The sequence below is a fragment of the Pristiophorus japonicus genome, chromosome 4 (assembly GCF_044704955.1).
Source record: "Pristiophorus japonicus isolate sPriJap1 chromosome 4, sPriJap1.hap1, whole genome shotgun sequence".
Lineage (NCBI taxonomy): Eukaryota > Metazoa > Chordata > Chondrichthyes > Pristiophoridae > Pristiophorus > Pristiophorus japonicus.
This window is the reverse complement of record NC_091980.1, coordinates 240,251,032-240,274,976: the sequence shown is the minus strand read 5'-3', so window position 1 is coordinate 240,274,976 and position 23,945 is coordinate 240,251,032. Positions and strand designations below refer to the sequence as shown.

The following is a 23,945-nucleotide window of genomic DNA, read 5'->3' as shown; positions in this document are numbered from 1 at the left end:
AGATCAGAGGTTGGCTTCTTGGGGACATGGGCTAACCCTCGTCATCTGGCTCACGACTCGTATCAGAAACCAGGGCACAGACGCAGAGCTTTGATATAAATGAGAGCCACTGAAGAACTAGAACTCCGATAGAGCAGAACATTGGGGTTTTAAAACAAGGTTCCACAGCCTGGAGATGTCCTTCAATACAGCACCAAGGCAGCTCAAGATTTGTGGTTGTATGCTGCATACTGCATGACTTTGCAAGGGGCCACACCTTGGAGCTGTCAGAGGAGGAAGAACTGAAGGAGGATCAGTAAGAAGGGGACAAGGAAGTGGAGGGTCCAGGGAAAGGGGAAGGCCCAGTAGTGCCATCATCTCCCAGAGCTCTAAGGCAGAAAATTAATGGAGATTCACTTTAAGAGCCCCCTCCCTTCCCCAATGCACCAACAGTCCCTCCTACCATCGCTACTCGACATTACACCCACCATCTGAATGCCCTCAAACAGTATAACGTCAAGAGTTACATTATTAAAAACATCAAGACCAACAGCAATCTCCCCAAATAATTATATTCCAAGATACTTCATAGCTCTTCATTTGACAAATGCTTATGTAGAATTTACCAATATTTCGCAAAGATTCCTTGTACCTGTCCCCTGCAGAGGAGAAGAATCCCTTTTTAGACTTTTAAAATGGAAGGAAAAACTTCGGGACACAAATGAGTTTAAAGGGCAGATGAGATCTGCAGGGGATAAAAGGGGATGCATTCATGGAGACCCCCCCCCCAGTGTTTGGACTCAAAGGAAAGGGAATTTAATTTGGAACTCGATGAACATTTTGGTATCCTTGGAAAAACTCTGAGGAAGGTACCCAAGAGCTTTACAAGTTTAAGATCTCTAAAGGAACATGTTGGAACAGACTGCCAGAACAGAGGGTGGGACTTCACTCAGGAATTGAGTATTGGAGCTAATTCAATTTGTCTGGGAGAATGAGTCAATCGATAACTAACAAGAACTGTGAGGCATAAAAATTCGCTCCTGACATCAAGAGCTAAACGCATCAAGAGCTATCAGGCTAATCACTGGAGACCATTATTGGCATGCATGTGCAAATAGGCCTATAGAAATCACGGGCCCAGCCAAATGGCCCAAGAGTTTAAGCACTGCTTCAACAATGCCAACAAGGTGATTTTCCATATTACCACATCATAATCAAATTACTGCTGACCGAGCCCGCCAAATTCTGACAAAGAAGAGAGCTCAAAACTAATGAGCAGCTCTCTTGAAACAAAGAGCTGGGCCAGATTTGGCGGGAGATAAGGAAGTCTTTTTGGGGTATATCTATTCCCTGTTTTTCAAGGGAAGAAAAAAGCAACAGGAGGTGGGGAGTGAAGAAATGGAGTAATGGAGAAAACTACAAGAAACCATCAAGGATCGACAGAGCACGCCGACAGCAAGAGGCCCATGAAACGGAAGGTTGTCAGCAACGAAATTGACAACCCGGGCTACCCACAACCAACGAAACGACCAACCGAAACCAACTCAGCAAAAACCGAAGAATCAACATTTATTTCCACTCTACAATCTACTTCTGAACGACCAACAGGTGAGAAATTACCTAAAAGGACTAACTAAAACTATTCCTAACCAAAGAAAGTGGATACTTACCCCATACATCCAAAACGCGACTTACCGCATCAACGGACTCACCCCAACTGAAGACTACGCAGTCCGAAGCCCTCTCCTCCGTCTGGGGTACAGCTCGCCTAGAAGGCAAAGTGCAGCGAACCCCGAAACCGCGATTCACCGACAACTGTCAAAAGGGATTGGTGAGCATAGCCCCTGAACCCCCAGAACTATAACTTAGTTAGTTAGGGTAATTGGGAGGGGGAGGCTGGGATAACTTGTGTAAATGTATCTGCATTCTCCTCTTTACCCCATTTAGAGTTTAAGCTGTATTCTTTTCCCCACAGGCTGTATTTATTCAATGTGTTGTACCCCTTAGTGTGTATTGGTATCACTATTCTGTGTGTGTTATTAAAGATGTGCCTTTTACTTCTTTTTAAACACAATAAAGCCATACCTGCTTCCTACCTTGAAACCGATTATCTCTTCAAGTCTGTCACAGTCCCTTCATAATTCCAGAGTCTAGAACCAAGGGTGTGGGAGCGATTCGAAACCGCACATATAAGGTCAGGAGGGAAAGCTGACCCCCTGAAAACCACCACTTACAGATAATGGTGACCACGAAGGGACTCTGGGGCAAGGGTCATGATAAGAGAGAGACTGGTTTCAGGAAAAGAAGCAAAATGGAAGAGGGGATTTCCTCGTATGTGTTTAAGAAGGTAAATGTGGCTAAGGAGTGGGTACTCGATCTATTGTATGCTGAGCGTCCAGAAGATGCTGCAGCTCAATGGACCGAGAGCAAGGACCATAAAAGGTCGACAGAGAAGGCCATTTGGCTAGTTTGCCTTCAGCGACAGATCCGGCTTCTAGATGAGGAGAATGAGAAATTAAAGGGAGTATTGAGGCAGGCAGAAGAGAGGTCCAATGCAAGGGCCACAGTTGGGGAAAGGCTATGGACAGAGGTGGGACAGTTAAAGGAAAATAGAGAGCTCACTAAAGAAAGGCACAAAACCCAACTGGACCTTTTACAGTGTCAGATTATTGAAGCCAAGAATAGCGAACGGGCATTGCGGGAAGAGAATTCCTGACTCGCCAAGCAAGTTAAAGAATACGGGGAGAGGGTGAGAGACATTCAGGTAGCCTATAAGGTAGCCAGTACCAGGGAATTTGAGGCAGGAGACCACGGCCCCTGTCAGCAGCAGATCCAAAGCTTGAACGTTGCTCTATCCCGGGCTAAAGGCATGGTGTGCCTGGTAAACCCAGGTTTAGCCCAGGAACACCTGGTTGGGCAAGGCGAAACCCCTCAATCACTGCCTGCAGCTCCCGGGAATGGCCCGGAGCAGCAGGGGTGTCAGCCAGAGTGCGGGGCAGGCAAGGATTGCGAACTACCAACACCGGCGGCCCCGAGTTTTAACTCGGCTTGGCAGCAGGGGGAAGCGGGCGAGCCAATACAAGAAGGGCCAGAACCAGGGCCAATGCACCCGGTCCGGCAGCAGAAGTTTGGCCCGCCTGGCACTGATGGGGCAGCAGGATCCCTAGAAAGCAACTTCGTAGTCCCCCATGACCCCCAAAAACTGAGGGCTATGATAGGCCACCTAAGTAAGCTCACCCAACAGGGGGATCCCTCGGTACACTTCCTGGAAGTGGAACACACAGGGGATATTAATGGGTGCGATGATTCGATGCAGGCTAAACTGTTGCTCTTCTCGCTAGACACCAAGCTGTGCCATTCCCTCTTTGCAGACAGCAGAAAGGGGCGAAACATGTATGCTGCGGTTAAGGAGGAGGTTCTAGAGGCCATGGGTATGAACGACGGAAGTCCTTTCTCCCGAGTGGAGAAGACAGTGCAGCTCTATGGGGAGACTCCATAGGCTTTCGCCGACAGGTTGTGGCCGGTCTACGAAAGGGCCTGTAGTGGGGTTCTTGACCGGGCCCACCTGACCCGTAACGAGCTGGCTCACTGGCTCCGCAGCCTGGTGGCAAACAGCTTACCTGGAGTAAAGGCAAAAGCCAAGGTCTGGTTCGATCCAAGAGATCCCAGAAACATCAAGGAGACAGTGGTCAGACAGCTGACCCTGGCTTACCGGAACGGTAGCGGGACAGAGGAGCCCTCCTCTAAAGGGAAAGTCCATGAGATTTGATATGTCCTTATATTCTATATAAGTATAAATGCACACGAGGCCCATGCTTGAGAGAAGGTCAGTCTGTGACCTGTCCTTTATTCCTTAGCACTCAAGTGATGAAAGTGGGTGGAGCTTTCCCTTTTATACCTGAAGGTCCAGGTTAGGAGTGTCTCCCACAAGTTCACCACCTAGTGGTCATTGTTCTCTCAGTGTACAACTTAGGTCAGATTATACATGGGTTACAATGCTGGTTGAATACATGACATCACCTCCCCACTCCTGCCATAGTCTTATTGGGATCACAGGTTAAGTCTCTCTGGTGGTTTACGCTCTCTTGTAGAGCGCCTGAGTTGGGGCTCCGGTTGTTGGGCGCTGGCCTGAGTGTCTGCTGTTTGCAGTGCCTCGGGCCTATCCGGACTGCCCACTGTGACTGGGCTCTCCTCCCTTTTGTTCCGGTGTTCGGTCACCTGTGGTGGAGTGAACCCTATATCGTGTTCTTCCTCTACTTCTTCTATGGGGTTGCTGAACCTCCTTTTTGTTTGATCCACATGTTTGCGGCAGATTTGTCCATTGGTAAGTTTAACTACCAGAATCCTATTTCCCTCTTTGGTAATCACAGTGCCTGCGAGCCATTTGGGCCCTGCAGCGTAGTTGAGGACAAAAACAGGGTCATTTACATCAATACATTGTGCCCTCGCATTCCTGTCATGGTAGTCACATTGTGACTGGCGCCTGCTCTCGACAATTTCTTTCATGGTGGGGTGTATAAGGGATAACCAGGTTTTGAGCATCCTTTTCATTAGCAGCTCTGCGGCTGGAACCCCTGTGAGCGAGTGTGGTCGGGATCTGTAGGCCAACAGGAAGCATGATAAGCGGCTTTGTAGGGAACCCCCTTGGATTCTGAGCATCCCCTGTTTGATTATCTGCACTGCTCTTTCTGCCTGGCCGTTTGAGGCTGGCTTGAACGGTACCGTTCTGACATGGTTAATTCCATTGCCTGCCATGAAGTCCTGGAATTCAGTGCTTGTGACCAAGATGTCCGGTAGACCGTGGGCGGCGAACATTGCCCGTAGACTTTCTACCGTGGCAGAGGATGTGCTTGAAGTTAAAATGTCACACTCGATCCACTTGGAGTAGGCATCTACTACAACCAAAAACATTTTTCCCATGAAAGGACCTGCGTAGTCCACATGGATGCATGACCAAGGCTTGGTGGGCCATGGCCAGGGGCTAAGTGGGGCTTCCCTGGTCTCATTGCCCAGCTGGGCACACGTGTTGCACCTGCGAACACAAGGTTCCAGATCTGCGTCTATCCCTGGCCACCAAGCGTGTGACCTGACAATTGCCTTCATCATGACAATGCCCGGGTGCTCATTGTGGAATTCTCTGATGAACACCTCTCTTGCCCATCTGGGGCATGACTACGCGGTTTCCCCACAGTAAGCAATCGGCCTGAATCGAGAGTTCATCCCTGCGCCTGTGAAATGGTTTAAATTCCTCAGAGCATGCCCTGTACGTGGCTGCCCAGTCCCCATTCAGGACACATTTCTTGACTAAAGACAGTAGCAGGTCTCTATTTGTCCAGACGGGCTGTCACGGGTGAGCCTTCACTTCTGAAAGCTTCAACAGCCATGACCATCTCAGCACCATGCTCGGTAGTCCCCTCAGTGGTGGCTAGTGGGAGCCTGCTGAGTGCATCGGCGCAGTTTTCGGTGCCCGGTCTGTGCCGAATTGTATAGTCATAGGCGGCTAACGTGAGTGCCCACCTCTGTATGCGGGCCGATGCGTTTGCATTTATGGCCTTGTTGTCGGCCAAAAGGGACGTTAGGGGGTTGTGATCTGTCTCCAGCTCAAATTTCCTGCCAAACAGGTACTGGTGCATTTTCTTTACCGCATATACACATGCGAGCGCCTCCTTTTCTACCATCCCGTAGCCCCTTTCTGCCTGGGACAGACTTCTGGAGGCATAAGCTACCGGCTATAACTGACCCTTGGCATTGACATGCTGCAACACACACCCGACACCATAGGATGATGCATCGCACGTTAAAACAAGTTTCTTACATGGGTCATATAGTGTTAACAGATTGTTGGAACATAACAAATTGCGTGCTCTATTAAAAGTCCTTTCCTGGCTGTCCCCCCAGACCCATTCGCGACCTTTGCGTAGGAGCACGTGTAGCGGCTCTAGTAGCATGTTTAATTTGGGAAGAAAGTTACCAAAATAGTTCAGGAGCCCCAGGAACGAACGCAGCTCTGTTGTGTTACGGGGTCTGGGTGCTCTCTGGATTGCTTCCGTCTTGGACACAGTAGGGCTGATCCCGTCTGCTGCTACCCTCATCCCCAGGAATTCTACCTCTGGAGCTAGGAAGAAGCACTTCGCCTTTTTCAGTCGCAGCCCTACCCGGTCCAGTCTGCGTAGCACCTCCTCCAGGTTGTGGAGGTGTTCTTCAGTATCGTAACCTGTGATGAGGATGTCGTCCTGAAAAACCACCGTCCCTGGAATCGACTTGGAGGCTTTCCACATTTCGCTGGAAGATCACGGCGGCCGAGCGAATCCCGAACGGACATCTGTTGTACTCAAACAACCCCTTGTGTGTCATGATGGTGGTCAGCTTCTTCGCCTCACTCGCCAGATCCTGGGTCATGTAAGCTGAGGTCAGGTCCAATTTTGAAAAAGGTTTGCCGCCGGATAGCGTCGCAAAGAGGTCCTCCGCTCTCGGTAGCGGGTACTGGTCTTGGAGTGGCACCCGATTGATGGTGGCCTTGTAATCACCACATATCCTGACCGACCCATCCACCTTGAGCACCGGCACAATCGGGCTCGCCCAGTCACTAAATTCGACTGGCGAGATGATGCCTTCCCTCAGCAGGCGATCCAATTCGCCTTCTATCTTTTCCTGCATCACGTACAGCACCGCTCTGGCCTTGTGGTGTACTGGCCTGGTGTCCGGGTTTATGTGAATCACTACCTTGGCCCCCATAAAAGTGCCAATGCCGGGTTGAAGTAATGAGTCAAATTTGTCCAGGATCTGTGAGCATGATACTCGCTCCACAGAGGAAATTGCATTGACATCGCCCCATTTCCAATTCATAACAGCAAGCCAACACTTCCCCAGCAGTGCAGGACTGTCCCCCGGGACAACCCAGAGTGGCAACCTGTTACATAGAAACATAGAAACATAGAAAATAGGTGCAGGAGTAGGCCATTCGGCCCTTCTAGCCTGCACCGCCATTCAATGAGTTCATGGCTGAACATTCAACTTCAGTACCCCATTCCTGCTTTCTCGCCATACCCCTTGATCCCCCTAGCAGTAAGGACCTCATCTAACTCCTTTTTGAATATATTTAGTGAATTGGCCTCAACAACTTTCTGTGGTAGAGAATTCCACAGGTTCACCACTCTCTGGGTGAAGAAGTTCCTCCGCATCTCGGTCCTAAATGGCTTACCCCTTATCCTTAGACTGTGACCCCTGGTTCTGGACTTCCCCAACATTGGGAACATTCTTCCTGCATCTAACCTGTCTAACCCCGTCAGAATTTTATATGTTTCTATGAGGTCCCCTCTCATTCTTCTGAACTCCAGTGAATACAAGCCCAGTTGATCCAGTCTTTCTTGATAGGTCAGTCCCGCCATCCCGGGAATCAGTCTGGTGAACCTTCGCTGCACTCCCTCAATAGCAAGAATGTCCTTCCTCAGGTTAGGAGACCAAAACTGTACACAATACTCCAGGTGTGGCCTCACCAATGCCCTGTACAACTGTAGCAACACCTCCCTGCCCCTGTACTCAAATCCCCTTGCTATGAAGGCCAACATGCCATTTGCTTTCTTAACCGCCTGCTGCACCTGCATGCCAACCTTCAATGACTGATGTACCATGACACCCAGGTCTCTTTGCACCTCCCCTTTTCCTAATCTGTCACCATTCAGATAATAGTCTGTCTCTCTGTTTTTACCACCAAAGTGGATAACCTCACATTTATCCACATTATACTTCATCTGCCATGCATTTGCCCACTCACCTAACCTATCCAAGTCGCTCTGCAGCCTCACAGCATCCTCCTCGCAGCTCACACTGCCACCCAACTTAGTGTCATCCGCAAATTTGGAGATACTACATTTAATCCCCTCATCTAAATCATTAATGTACAGTGTAAACAGCTGGGGCCCCAGCACAGAACCTTGCGGTACCCCACTAGTCACTGCCTGCCATTCTGAAAAGTACCCATTTACTCCTACTCTTTGCTTCCTGTCTGACAACCAGTTCTCAATCCATGTCAGTACACTACCCCCAATCCCATGTGCTCTAACTTTGCACATCAATCTCTTGTGTGGGACCTTGTCGAAAGCCTTCTGAAAGTCCAAATATACCACATCAACTGGTTCTCCCTTATCCACTCTACTGGAAACATCCTCAAAAAATTCCAGAAGATTTGTCAAGCATGATTTCCCTTTCACAAATCCATGCTGACTTGGACCTATCATGTCACCTCTTTCCAAATGCACTGCTATGACATCCTTAATAATTGATTCCATCATTTTACCCACTACCGATGTCAGGCTGACCGGTCTATAATTCCCTGTTTTCTCTCTCCCTCCTTTTTTAAAAAGTGGGGTTACATTGGCTACCCTCCACTCCATAGGAACTGATCCAGAGTCAATGGAATGTTGGAAAATGACTGTCAACGCATCCACTATTTCCAAGGCCACCTCCTTAAGTACTCTGGGATGCAGTCCATCAGGCCCTGGGGATTTATCGGCCTTCAATCCCATCAATTTCCCCAACACAATTTCCCGGCTAATAAGGATTTCCCTCAGTTCCTCCTCCTTACTAGACCCCCCGACCCCTTTTATAACCGGTTCTCCGAATCTTTGTGGGTCACGACTACCGTGGCGCTGCCTAGCACCGGAATGATCTCCTTTGTGTATGTCCAAAGCTGTGCGTCAATCGGCGATAATTTTGGCCTCCTGGCCTTGGACGCCCACAACTTTTCGAACTGTTTGATACCCATCAGGGACTGGCTGGCACCCGTGTCTAGCTCCATTGATACTGGGATGCCATTGAGGAGCACTTTCATCATTATCGGTGGTGTCCTGATGTATGAACTGTATACGTACTCCACATGAACTTGCTGAACTTCAGCTTCCAGCGATTTCCCCCAGCGTTCATCTCTGCAGGTATTTTTCTCATCTGTGCAAACTCCGGCTGAGTGTGTGCCTCCACGCCTCCAACATGAGCTGTTGTTGGAAACAAAAGATCCCTTGCCAATCGATCGTCCCTGACTGCCCCTGTTATTGTCCTTGAGTGCGCCATTAACAGGTGTTGATGGCCCCATTACTGGCCGCATTGCCCCTTGCAATGGCGTGAATCGCCGTTCAGCTTGCCATTGTCTCTGTCGAACTCCCCCTCTGGGTTTGACTAGATGTTGGGGCATGCCCGATTGCCCTTGTCTGCCTGGAGAACTGTGTGCTGCTTAAACAATGTTGAATCTCTGTCCCAACCATTCCTTAACACGGTACCTCTCGTCTTTCTGCTCGTGGCCATGCTCGCGTGGTTTAAATCCCGGTTTCTCGTCGCCATTGATACGTCCTTACTATACAGTAGAAATGCACACGAGGCCCATGCTTGAGAGAAGGTCAGTCTGTGACTTGTCCTTTATTCCTTAGCACTCAAGTGATGGAAATGGGTGGAGCTTCCCCTTTTATATCTGAAGGTCCAGGTTAGGAATGTCTCCCACGAGTTCACCACCTAGTGGTCATTGTTCTCACAGTGTACAACTTAGGTCAGATTATATATGGGTTACAATGCTGGTTGAATACATGACAAGATTAAATCCAGCCAAGGCAAGAGAGAGTGGCATCAGGAAGGTGGGAATCCTCCCAACTAAGGGAGCAAGTATTTTGGGTGTGGGAAAATTAGGCACTGGAGGAACTCCTGGAAAGAGACTAAGTGAAAGGCCACTCCAGGCCCAGCCCGTAAGGCCGGGGCAGGAACACCCGACTCATATGAGACACTCGTAGCCGCCCCACAGACAATTATAAACGGACAGGGAGCAGTAGCTACCGCAACCGGTACAGTAGCCGGTACGGTAAAACCCTCTGCTCCAACCGACCCAGATGCATGACTAAAGCCAGTGCAGCCTGTGTACCTGTGTTCCCTAGAGTACTATGCCTGGAAGAGACCATGCGTTATGATGGAGGTGGAGAAAGTGAAAGGGACCTACCTGTTAGATATTGGTGCTTCCAGCACCTTTGTATATGCGGATAACCCAGCGACCTCACCTCTATCAAACGGGGTCCCGTACAGTCTAGTGGGGTTCACAGGCAATGAGCAAACTGGTTCGTTTTCCATCCCGCTCACCATTCAGTTCGGAACACTCAAAACCAAATGGAAGTGTGTCCTGATGAAATGGGAGCAGAAGGGAAAAGGGATCCGGGGGCCTGATTTTATCATTGGCCACCAGATCCTAGTGGATCTCAGGAACCACTGTCTATGGGGAGCCAAAGGGACAGACAGGGAAAGTGAGGTGGCAGTGATCCCAGAAAAAGGGGCCAAGGGAACGTTGTGTACCGTGAAGCCAAAGGAGGGTTATGACTTGGAATTACTGGTCAGTAACACCCCAGTGGAGTACCAGGCGTATATACGGGCACACCTTGCAGCATTTGCCACCCACAAACATGACTGTGGTAGGGTAACGGGGGTGGAAATTAGTATGGAAGGGGACCCCATGAACCGACCACAAAAGCAATATAACTTCCCCAGGAGGCAGAGGCAGACCTGACAACGGCGCTGGGATCACTGGTAGAGCAAGGGGTGTAAAGACTGATAGCTACCCATGTGAACTCTCCACTGTGGCCGATTAAGAAACCGGACAACTCATGGAGGGCCACCGTGGACTATCGAGTACTAAATAAGAATATCCCTGCCTGTGCACCCACTGTAGCAGCCGTAGCAGACTTCATAGGGAGTATTCCAGCATCTGCGACCACTTTCACGGTGCTGGACATTTCAAATGGGTTCTGGTCCATTCCTTTAAAACGGGAGTACCAGTACAAGTTCGCCTTTACCTTTAAGGGCCAACAGTACACGTGGAACTGTCTTCCCCAAGGCTTCCACAACAGCCCCAGCATTTTTCATCAATGTATGGCGAACTGTTTAAAGGGCTTTAGCAGACCCCAGCAGTTGGTGCAGTATGTGGATGACCTGCTCCTGTTCACCGATCAGGGGGAGGAGCATGGCCCACTGCTGGCCGAGCTGCTGGGGCTGCTAAAAGAAGGGTTAAAAGTAAACCCCAAGAAGGCACAGATCGGCCAGAAGGAAGTCAAATTCCTTGGGCTGACTGTGCGCGCTGGGGAAAGGGCCATAGACAAGGCTAGAAGGGAGGCAGTACAGGGGTTACCAGCCCCCAACACAGTGATAGAGGTAATATCCTTTCTAGGACTCAACAGGTACTGCAGAGATTTTATTGAGGATTATGCAGCCACCGCAGCCCCTCTGCTCAGGCTCCTACATAAGGGTGTAGAGTGGGACTGGGATGAGAGTTGCGAGGCAGCATTTATTCAGCTCAAGAAGGACTTGCAGACCGCGCCAGCCTTAGGAGTGATAGATGAGGGAAAGGAGTTTTTCCTGAAGGTGGCAGCCAGCGGGGACAGTTTGAGCTCAGTGCTGCTTCAAGAGCGGCACGGCCAGCTGAGACTGGTGGTTTACTCCTCCACGATCCTCACAGATGTGGAGAAGGGGTACTCCAACTGTGAGAGACACCTGCTAGCCACACATTGGGCAGTGAAAAGATCCTTGATCTTCACGGGAGGGTCTCCTCTAACACTCCTAACCCACCACACACCTACTCAGATGCTCCTAGATGGGAGGATTAAGGACGGGACGGTGAGCAGTGCCCGCATTGCTCGCTGGACCCTGCTCCTCTCCCAGATGGACCTCAGAGTAGAAGGCCCCAATGAGCCAAGGCTCGCAGCCAACCTAGTCTACCCAGGGAAAGCCCACAGGTGCTCCATAGAAGGGGTATGGGAGGTGAACATTGGCCTTCGGGCTGGGTTGCACCCTACAGGCTGGGACATCTACGTGGATGGGTCCAGCACGGTATCTGCTGGCGAGCAACTCACTGGGTGTGGAGTCTATGACCCAAGGGCAGGTATTGCCCTGGCAATCAAGCTCCCCAGCACCATGAGCGCCCAGCATGCAGAACTGTCCGCCATAATGTACGTGGTGACCCACCCCGAGGAATTCCCTACCCCGTACACGATTTGCTTGGATAGTATGTTCACCTGCAATTCGCATATGGAGTACCTGGCTATCTGGACCCGTTGCGGATACACGTCCGCTGACAGGAGACCTCTGGCAATCAAGCCCCTGCTGGAGAAAATCATGACAGCGGTGGGGGAAGAGGGAAAGGTCTACATACATAAGGTGAAGGCCCATTCAAAAACCGAACCCCGTGCAGAGGGAAACCAACAGGCTGACAAACTGGCCAAAGAAGGTGCCCGCATGGGAAAGTTCTGGGACGCCTATGACACCGGCCGCATAGCAGCGGTCAAGATTAAGAACAGGGCAGCAGAGAGTACAGGGATAGCTTTGGCCCCGGACTTAAAAACAGTTCAGGCACAGGACCCGGTCCTGAAAGCTGTCCTGAACACGCTAGCTAGAGGACAGAGAGTAGAAGGTCCGTACGGCACAGCAGCCATTACCGTTAAGGAAGGCATGCTGTTTAAAGAGGGACAATGGGTCGTGCCACAGCAGCACCAGAGGGAATTCCTAAAACTGGCCCATGAGGGTCCAGGAGTGGGACACCTGGGCCTGAGACCACCTGGCAACAGGTGGAACAGGCAGGATGGTGGCCGGGACTCAGGGAGGACGTCCACGAGTTCTGTGTGAACTGTCTGGTGTGTGCTGCGAACAACCCTGACCTCCAGAAAAGGAAGGTGTCTCAAGGACACGTCAGGAGGGTAGAGGGACCATGGCAGTCAATCCAAATTGACTACATCGGGCCCTACCCACCGCCCAGGGAGGCTACAAATACTGCCTAGTCCTGGTGGACGTGTTCGCAAAATGGATTGAAGCCTTCCCCTGCCGAACAGCCACCGCACTAGGGACAGCTAAGATTCTAGTGAGGGAAGTGTTCTCCCGGTGAGGACTCCCACAGTATGTGGAGTCGGATCAGGGGAGCCATTTCACCGGGCAGGTAATGCAGGAAACCCTTAAGGTGCTCGGCATTGAGGGGAAATAGCACGTTGCCCACAACCCACAGCCATCAGGCATTGTGGAGCGTTTAAACCACACCATTAAAGAAAGGCTGCGGAAGGAGACAGGAGACTCACCCCAAAAGTGGGTGGAGGTCTTACCGTTGGTCTTAATGGGGATCCGAGCCAGCCAGTCAAAGAGCACGGGGTAGTCCCCATACGAGCTCATGACTGGCCGGACCCCCACCCATGTCCTAGCCCCGGTGCTCACAGAAGGTCAGCTCAGAGAGTTGAACCGAGACCTGTTTGTCAGGAACCTGTTTGAACACCTCAAACAGATTCACTGGCAGGCTACTAGTAACATGGACAGATAGCATCGGAGTAACCGATTGCTGCTAGAACCCAGCAAACACCACAAATGGGAGATAGGGGACCAGGTCATGGTGAGGAACTATGCTCAGGTAGGGGTTTTTGAAGCATTATATATGGGGCCATACAGCATTGTCGACAAGGCAATCCCGATGGTCTATGCCATAAAGCTGCCCCGCCGTACTAAGTGGTTCCACATCAACCAGTACAAGCTATACAACCCAGGGTCAGCCAAGCACAGAGGGCAGCCGTGAGGGGTGAATGGTCCTCAGGACGGGGATCCTCCGTTGACCGCCCCCGACGGTGGAGGGCCCACAGGGAATGTGGCAGGCTCAGAAACCGTGCCTATAGGGGTGGTGAATTGCACTACTGGAGGGGCTATCCCACCCATTGTTTGGGATTCGGACGCACCCCCAGTAACCGAAGCCCTGAGAAGGACCCTCCGTATACCACGACCAAAGATACCGTGATCACCGGCATCTGAGCCTCAGCGATTCTACCCTAGGAGAAGGGCAGCCCGACAGGAAAGGCCAAAGGTCAGAAGTACAGAGGTCGCTCAGAGTAGGGACCCCCAGCCAGCTGCTTCCAGAGGTGAGGGACTCACAGGAGCAGTAGCAACAAGCTGTCCCAGAGACAAGGGTCTCCAGCTCACCGGCTGCGGGGAAACCCTAGCATCCAGGCGGCTATCAGGCCGCACAAGGCATGGGCCTGACAGTGATTAACCAGGCCACCCAGAGACAGGTAGCGATTGTACATAGCTCTAATTTCTAGTTTAAAGCAGCTGACTGCACCGTTTTACATTTTAAGTTTAGTTTAGAATTAAGGTTAATGTTGCAGTAATGTTTAGATGATTGTTTTGAGTTTGTCTTGTGTGTCAGCCAGCCTGAGAGCAGTTCTCAAGGGCAGGGCGGTGTGTTCTGTGTGTTTTACAGGAGTGGAAAGGAGGGAAGGAACCAAGATGAGAAGGATCCTGTGTCTGCTCGCCCTGGCAGGGGTAAGCATCGGGGACCGAGGTGACGTGGTGGAATCCCGCATTTATGGGTGCTCGGGAGGGAGAGCACCAATGGTGACTACCGGAGGTGGCACACAGTGGGTGGAGGAGGTTGCTGTTTATTTTCACGAGGGACGGTGGCCAGGGTGGCTGGGGTCTAACTCCACCTGATAATCCAGCCAGGATGGGTTCACCTACGGGGAGGCTTCCATCCCATGCCTCAAGGTACAGGTCGTTGCAGCGCGGGTTAGTGTGACCGAGGGAAAACAGGTATGCCTTACCTGTAAAGGGCAGATTCCTCTGGATAGGTGATGGTGGCTCAGAAAACTTCACAGCTGATTGGGAACGGCTGGGGAACGATACCTACCGGACTATCACGGGGACACGGGGGAGTGAGCGTGTGTTGGGATAAGTGGTGGGAATCGGAACAAGGGATCTATGTCTGCATGTGGGGGTCAGAGAGGGTCTGTCCCGCAGGCATGTCGATCGCCTTTGCCAGAAGATGGCAAGATAACAGGGAAGGGATGGGATGGGATGGGACGCAAGTCTGCTTGCATATGAGGTCTTATACGCCCCGGTCCCAGTTAACACCACTGAACTGCTCGCACGCCCCAAAAAACCCCTGCCTACAATCCCGACTGGACGTACAGTAACTGATAGGTGTCCTACCACCGCCGAGGGACCAGGGAATGGGCTAGTCCTCATACCAACCGACAAGGTACTCTACCAGGGGGTACACTATGCCGTAGCTTCAGTCATCCTAAACCTAACAGAGTTGCACTTACCTGGATGGTGCCCCAAGGAAACAGACTAACTATTATACCAAGCATTGCTACGAGACATCTTTAAAAAATTTTACGAGTTAGACTTTGGTAACGTAGACAAAGCAGACTTATATACATTCTACGCCAAAACCGACAAGGGTACCGGGAGACACAGGAGGGGAACCTGGAATGACATTTTAACAGCATATAACACGGGATCCGCTGTGGTGAATAGTCTAGATGACATGAAACTACAACTACAAATAAATACTCTAAAGAACCAGCTACGTAAAATCCTAAAAGAGGAAAACACAGTGTTGGGCTCGGAACTACATGAAATCAGGCCATGACAGTTCATTTAAAAGAAATCGTAGAAGAATTAGAAAGACACACTAAAACAGCAAATGCACTCATACAGGAGGACAGGACTGCTTCAGATCAGGCTGCACAGAACGAGGTGTGCGTGCTGTACGGGGCATGGTTGCTGGGTGAGGGTCGCAGCAACCTGGAGGATTTAAAACAAGGTTTAGTCCCCTCCTGGATCAGCAACAAGCACCTCGCAGCCCTCCACCCGTTTAGTAATTCACTGAGCCCGTGTCAACTCTGTCTAGCTTCGGAAGCCTACTCTGTCCCAGTGGACTGTGGGCATTCCAATCACACTATCATGGGGATAGTAGTGAGGATGCCGGTCGTGGGTGGGACAGCCCGACCCGCACCGGTATACAGGGTGGAGAATATTGGGGTCATTCAAGGGGGTGCACACATCCGTTACTCAGCGGGCCCACCTATGTCATAAAGTGGGAGCACTCTATGACAGGCACTGACCTCTCTGGATGCCGGAGCCAGGGCACACACATAATGCTGTGTCCCCAGCACTTGAACGCCTACTTGAGACCACAGTGTGGGTTTAAAGCTGCTGGTGCACAACCTATCAACTGTACCATGGAGGTAGTGGCACAAGACCATGTTCCCCCACAGGTAGCACATATAGGAGGTGGGGCATATTGTGTAACCACCAGTGTGCCCCACTACCAATATGGACAACACATATGGTGTCCAGTGAGTGAAAGCAGTTTTTGTTTTAAACCTAAGGCAGAAGTTCGAGTGGCCCAAGAACGGATTGTCCCCATTCCTGAACCCTCCACTATTCACCTCACTGTAACAGGAAGCTTTACCAACTTACAAAACTATGTCACACATTTCGGTTATGCAATTCCTCCTCTACCCGAACATCTTACCTCTTTGTTGAAATCTGTGGAAGTATCGCAAAAACATTTCTACACACTAGAGCAAAGAACAGCTGTAATAGAGAGCGAGATTTCAGACATCACAGTTCCACCCTAGTGGGACAGTCTCAACAATATAGAAGTCCCTCCTTGGATTAGGATAGTCTCCCACCTTTGTGGTTTGCCAGCTTGGAATAATTCTGTATTTATGGTGTAAGGGGAGAAAATAAAAGCGCCGATCCAGACATTACCGGGTGGTGGACAAACCTCAGGAGACCAATTGATGTTGTTTAATTTTATCTATGTTCTTCCTTCTGTAATGTGGTTGTACATTGCCTACATACTGGTGAGTATAATGTAATTGAAATGAAATGTAACTGTGCTGAAATGCAATTGTAGTGATTGAACCCTCTCCAAACTGGGAGGGTGTAAATGTAAAAAGTTTGTACCTTTAAAGGGAAAAGTGTGTATCTATGGTGATGTTGCATAAGTGTAATGCATATTTTGGGTATTAGTTTAGTTAATTTACGGGGAAGGTTATCTCTTGGGAGTCAGGAATTTTGCTCGTCTGGAAGATGATACCATAAGTGGTATGGTATCACAGGGAGGACTGTAGAATTTACCAATATTTCACAAAGATTCCTTGTATCTGTCCCCTGCAGAGGAGAAGAATCCCTTTTTAGACTTTTAAAATGGAAGGAAAAACTTCGGGACACAAATGAGTTTAAAGGGCAGACGAGGCCTGCAGGTGATAAAAGGGGATGCATTCATGGAGACCCCCACCCCCCAGTGTTTGGACTCATAGGAAAGGGAATTTAATTTGGAACTCGATGCACATTTTGGTATCCTCGGAAAAACTCTGAGGAAGATACCCAAGAGCTTTACAAGTTTAAGATCTCTAAAGGAACATGTTGGAACAGACTGCCAGAACAGAGGGTGGGACTTCACTCAGGAATTGGGTATTGGAGCTAATTCAATTTGTCTGGGAGAATGAGTCAATCGATAACTAACAAGAACTGTGAGGCATAAAAATTCACTCCTGAGGGCATAAACGCATCAAGAGCTATCAGGCAAATCACCGGAGACCATTATTGGCATGCATGTGCAAATAGACCTATAGAAATCACGGGCCCAGCCAAATGGCCCAAGAGTTTAAGCTTCAACAATGCCAACAGGGTGATTTTCCATATTACCACATCATAATCAAATTACTGCTGACCGAGCCCGCCAAATTCTAACAAAGAATAGAGCTCAAAACTAATGAGCAGCTCCCTTGAAACAAAGAGCTGGGCCAGATTTGGAGGGAGATAAGGAAGCCTTTTTGGGGTATATCTATTCCCAGTTTTTCAAGGGAAGAAAAAAGCAGCAGGAGGTGGGGAGTGAAGAAATGGAGTAGTGAAGAAAACTGCAAGAAACCATCAAGGATCGACCGAGCACACCGACAGCAAGAGGCCCATGAAATGGAAGGTTGTCAGCAACCAAACTGACAACCCGGGCCATCACAACCAGCAAAACTACCAACCAAAACCAACTCAGCAAAAACCGAAGAATCGTCATTTATTTCCACTCTACAATCTACTTCTGAACGATCAACGGGTGAGAAATTACCTAAAAGGACTAACTAAAACTATTCCTAACCAAAGAAAGTGAGTACTTATCCCATACACCCAAAATGCGACTTACCGCATCAGCAGACTCACCCCAAGTGAAGACTACGCAGTTCGAAGTCCTCTCCTCCATCTGGGGTATGGCTCGCCTAGAAGGCAAAGTGCAGCGAACCCCGAAACCGCGATTCACCGGCAACTGTCAAAAGGGATTGGTGAGCATAGCCCCTGAACCCCCAGAACTATAACTTAGTTAGTTAGGGGAATTGGGAGGGGGGAGGCTGGGATAACTTGTGTAAATGTATCTGCATTCTCCTCTTTACCCCATTTAGAGTTTAAGCTGTATTCTTTTCCCCACAGGATGTATTTTGACAATTTATTCAATGTGTTGTACCCCTTAGTGTGTATTGGTATCACTATTCTGTGTGTGTTATTAAAGGTGTGCCTTTTACTTTATAGAAATTTACAGCGCGGAAGGAGGCTATTTCGGCCCATCGTGTCCATGCCGGCCGACCAAGAGCTAACCAGCCTAATCCCACTTTCCAACTCTTGGTCCGTGACCCTGTAGGTTACGATACTTTAAGTGCACATCCAAGTATTTTTTAAATGTTGGGAGGGTTTCTGCCTCTACCCTTTCAGACAGTGAGCTCCAGACCCTCAGGGTGAAGAAATTTATGCTCTTATTTCCTCTAAACCTCCCCCAATTGACTTTAAATCTATGTCCCCTGATTGTTGAACCCTCTGCCAAGAGAAACAGGTCGTTCCTAGCCACTCTATACAGGCTCCTCATAATTTTATACACCTCAATTAGGTCTCCCCTCAGCCTCCTCTGTTCCAAAGAAAACAGACCTAGCATCTCCAATCTTTCCTCATAGCTAAAATTCTCCAGTCCAGGCAACATTCTTGTGAATCTCCTCTGCACCCTTTCCAGTGCAGTCACATCTTTCCTGTAATGTGGTGACCAGAACTGCACACAGCACTCCAGCTGTGGCCTAACCAGCGTTTTATACAGTTCAAGCATAACCTCCTTGCTCTTGTATTCCATGCCTCGACTAATAAAGGCAAGTATTCCATATGCTTTCTTTACCACCTTATCTATCTGGCCTGCTACCTTTAGGGATCTGTGGACTGCACTCCAAGGTCCCTTTGTTCCTCTGCATTTTTCACTGTTATACCATTTAATGTGTATTCCCTTGCCTTGTTAGACCTACCCAAATGCATTACCTCTCACTTATCCGCCATTCAATAAGATCATGTCTGATCGGTGACTTAACTCCATATACCTGCCTTTGTCACATATCCCTTAATACCTTTGGTTAACAGAAATCTATCAATCTCAGATTTACAGTTAACAATTGGCCTTGCATCAATTTCATTTTGCAGAAGAGAATTCCAGACTTCTACCACCTTTTGTGTGTAGAAGTGTTTCCTAACTTCTGAAAAGCTTGGCTCTAATTTTTAGGCTGTCCCCAGTCCTACATTCACCAACTAGCGTAAATAGTTTCTCTCTATCTACACTATCAGTTCCCCTTAATATATCTTGAAAACTTTGATCAAGTCACCCCTTAACCTTATAAATGCCAGGGAATACTACTAGAGTTTGTGTAATCTCTCCTTGTAATTTAACTCTTGGAGTCCAGGTATCATTCTGGTAAATCTATGCTGCATTTCCTCCAATACCAATATATCCTTCCTAAGGTATGGTGCCCAGCACTACTCATAGTACTCCAGGTGTGATCTAACCAGCACCTTGCACAGCTGTAACATAACATTTAGCCCCTTTTACTCTAGTCCTCTAGATATAAAGGCCAGCATTCCATTAGGCTTTTTGATTATTTTCTGTGCCTGTCCATGACATTTTAATGATCTATGTACATGCATCCCCAAGTCTCTTTCGACATCCACTGTTTCTAGCTTTTTTACCATTTAGAAAATACTCTGATCTGTCCTTTTTAGGTTCAAAGTGGATGACCTCACACTTGCCTACACTGAAATCCATTTGCTGCAGTTTTGCCCATTCACTTAATCTATTAATATTGCTTTGTAAATTCATGCTTTCATCTACACTGCTTACAATGCCGCATATCTTTGTGTCATCGGAAAACTTGGAAATGTGGCTTTTTATCCCATCATCCAAGTCATTAATAAATAAGGTGAATAGTTGAGGCCCCAAAACAGATTCCTGTGGAACGCCACTAGTCACATCCTGCCAATTAAAGTATCTGTATATTATCCCTACCCTCCGTCTCCTGCCGCTCAGCCAATTTCCTAACCAGGTCAATAATTTGTCTTCAATTCCATGAGCTTCAACTTAACCAAACAGTCCCTACAAGGGACTATAACAAATGCCTTCTGAAAGTCCATATAAATAACAAGACAGAATGTGTTCAATTATTCAAAGTAAAATCAATAACAACTTGCTTTCCATAACATTTTTGACATCATTGAACCTCCTAAGGCACTTCAAATAAGAGAGTGCAGATCAAGCAGTAGATGATTAGCAACGCTGACTAAATGCACAATTGAAAGGCAGGTTTTAAAGGTGGGGAAGGAAGAAACAAGTTGAATACTTCCAAGAGGAAGTTCCAAAGAACAAGACTTAGTTGTTTGAAAGCTGTAGCACTGATTAATTGTCCATGAAGGGACAGGACGTGCAGGAGGCCAGAGGCAAGGTGAGGTTGCAGAGATGTGGTGGAGTGAGGCCAGAGGGATATGTAAACAAGGAAATTGGTGCTTTGTAGGCCGAGGGGGGTTTAGAGGGAGCCAATGGAGTTCAGCAAGGAAGGGGGCCCCGGTCGGGATGGATGAGCAGGATTTTGTGCAGCACAAAATGCAGACAACTAAGTTTCAAATCGTCAAAGTAAACGTCATACCCCTCCAACAGGTTGGTAGCCTACAGTGACATCTGCTGGCACATTAGGCTGTAGCTGGGTCCTGTTGAAGTTGAAAATAAATAGTATCACTTACTAAAAATCAATTTTAAAAGAACACAGTCAAAATTCTATAAATCAAATTAGTATCACTAGATCATGAATAATTGGTTGATGATATACTCATTAAAAAAATCTTTATTTGAGTTAGTTGCAAATTTAAACTATTGCACCTTGATTTGCAATGTTAAATACTTGGGAAAATTAAAAAATAGTTTCTTGATTCTCAGGCAAGCCATATAGAAGAGCCGTAATGGTCAATAGCACCTCAAAACTGTGAAGATGTGAAGATGTCCACTGTTGGAGCAGCCCAGCCTTCTGACTAAGAAGGATGAAATGGATTGGAGATGAGAATAATCGAGATTGCGCAACAAAGATAAAACAAGCCCAAGTAAAGTGGGGATCTACTCAGCCATATCCAAGTTAATTTAAGCTTCAAAATGTAGATAAACAATCTGAATGTTTGAAAAAAAATTGTACGCTCTTTGGCTATTTTTTTGTAAAATTATTTTTTTTCTTCTAAAATTAAGGTTATTCAGGACAACCTTACCTTGGCACTAATACAACTCCTGCTCTTCCCAGTAGCTGCCAGGCTACAGATTCAGCAGTTATTCGGTCATGTTCATATGTCTCTCTTTGCGTAAAAAGAAACACGACAGGCATTTTTAACCGTACATGTACAGTAGAGACTTTTTCTGGTCCAACAGTAACCTCCATCTGAAGAGTTGGGAAAAAGGGATATTAATAGAGCACTACTGTCAAAGGCTTGAGACATGCCTATTGCACATAATTATTTTTAAGTACTGTACTATATTTCCCGTTGAATCTACCTATTTCTGGTTTAGATCATGTTAGAATCTGCACTACTCTTGACAAGATCCTACACAGTATTTTCCATTAAGGCAATCAACCTTTGTAAAATTAATTAAGCAGAAGCACTGTAAATATTGGTTTAAAAATACATCAGAATTCTCTATCAATGAAATAAAAACAGAAAATGCTGGAAACACTCAGCTTTCGTCATTGATCTTAAACATTAACTCTGTTCTTCTCTCCTCAGATGCTGCCTGACCTGCTGAATATTTGCAGCATTTTTTGCTTTTATTTCAAATTTCCAACAGCCGCAGTATTTTGCTTCTCTATCAGTGAATGCAGGTTCAATATTTAGCTCACCACAAGGGGGGCCTCCAACACTTTAAGGTAGTAATGTATATTCACAGTCGTTAGTGGCTGTTCAAGATAGGACCTCTTGCATGGCTGAGTCCTATCCGTGGCCATCTTGCAATGGCAGAACCAAAGTCTTGCTGAAAGTTTATCTGGATCTTTTGGACTGCATGATAAAATTTCAAGAAAATTAAAACATCTTAATTAATGAGGCACATGAATATTTTAACAGAAACACAATCCTTGCAATGCACATTTTCATCTAATTGCCAATCGCAACCTAAAAATAAACAGTACTGCCACAAAAGTCCATGGGCCTTCCACTGCATTTCTTGCAGCAGTGAACCAGGAGTTGCAGAAGATCTGTGAAATAGGGCAGTAGCCAGATACACTGGGTCATCGCTTCTGCTGCTAATTTCTTGGGGGCTTGTTTGGGACACAGGAGAGACCTACAGTCTCCCAAATGGTAGAAATAGGGACCACCTGGGGCCCAGGCCCGTGTGTTGGCCTGGACTCCGAAGACAAAAGCTGCTATTTCAATAAGCCCTAATCAAAAGACTGCTGGACCAGGAGATGCCAGGATATTTGAGCGCGGGGCTATGTTGCAAAAGCTGCACCCACTCCCCTGATAATACTAGATGCCCGAGATGTGCCCATAGTGGCGCGGACACTCAGCAGGAATATTTAAAACATGCAACCTCCCCCAAGCCTCACATACGCTGGCAGGGTCAGAGACAGAGGTTTCTGGTAGACAGATCCTAGCACTTATGTCAGGATCCATGGCCCAAATATATTGGAGCCCTACTTTTCTAAAGCTAGATCGTCCACAACATTGTTCATGGGTATTTTGGGACCTGGAGTGCAACTTCTGGTGTTGCCGTCTAAACAGGACTGTGGTTTGCTCATTGATGTAACAAGAGTAAAATTTATTGAAGCAATATTTATCTCAAGACGAACAGGTGGTTAAAAGTATTATAAACTGATTATAGATATATTTGTAATAATATCTAACAATACAAAACTTTACATGCAAACAAGTTGATTTGTTCTTTGCTCCCAAAACCCTTATTTTATTTGACCTCCTGTGGCTTTGCTCACAGTAAGTTGGAACACACAAGGTGTTACGAAAACTGGAGCATGTAAAGCACAACACATTATTCTGCTAGGATGGATGTGTATCTCTTTAAAGCACAATGTCTCTTTACTGTAAACAGGGCTATCCTATTTACAATTATAGATCAACACAGTCTCCAAGATCAGAAAAAAACAGCTTTCTTTTTTTAAAAAAAGATAGTTTTGCTTCTGTAACTAGTTTTGACACTTTGAACTGTGGTGGACTCAATATCATTTTTTATTGGCTCTAATCCCATGGTGGATTTGCAGTATGTGCTTAAGATGCAAACACTTATTTAATTGTTCTTTTTTTGTATATTTGTTCCTGGAATGTGGGTAAGGCTTGCAAAGGCATATTTACTGCCCATCCCCAGTAGGCCCAAGAAGTTGGTGATTGACCCACTTCTTGAACCACTACAGTTGTTGTGGTGATGCCACTCCTACAGTGGTGTTAAGTAAGAAATTCCAGGCTAAGAAGGAACAACAATATATGTCCAATTCGGAATGGTGTGTGATTTGGAGAAGAACTTGGAAGTGATAGCATTCTCATGATATTGCTGCTCTTGACCTTCTCAGTGGTCACAGATCAGCTGCCTCCCTAAAACCTCCCTCTTTTCCTCAAAATTATTTACAATTATAAAGATTGTTTTCTTCCCTTTACTGGCAATTATAGATCTGTAGTTTTTGTGAACTCACTCAATATTTACAAACAGCAATTGGACTTTCTGGCCTTTACAGTAGCAGCAAAATAATACATTGCACATTATTTTTATGTATATATTCACTCCACATTCACCCGGATTTTGAGGTAAGAATATCAGTGAGGCATTGGACAGCAACAATTAAACTCGGAATTCA

At 47.6% G+C, this 23,945-nt stretch overlaps 1 protein-coding gene across 2 annotated transcripts in view; it reads right to left on the bottom strand.

The window, feature by feature from the left end:
- The window catches only part of txndc16 (thioredoxin domain containing 16), a 215,085-nt gene that overhangs the window by 146,343 nt on the left and 44,797 nt on the right, over positions 1-23,945 (bottom strand). For both annotated transcript variants that reach the window (XM_070879211.1, XM_070879212.1), the window contains exons 8-10: positions 21,984-22,140; positions 21,361-21,527; positions 20,754-20,814 (exon numbers count right to left, since the gene is read on the bottom strand). In XM_070879211.1, coding sequence (XP_070735312.1) covers positions 20,754-20,814; positions 21,361-21,527; positions 21,984-22,140 — 385 coding nt within the window. The remainder of the gene's footprint in view (positions 1-20,753; positions 20,815-21,360; positions 21,528-21,983; positions 22,141-23,945) is intronic.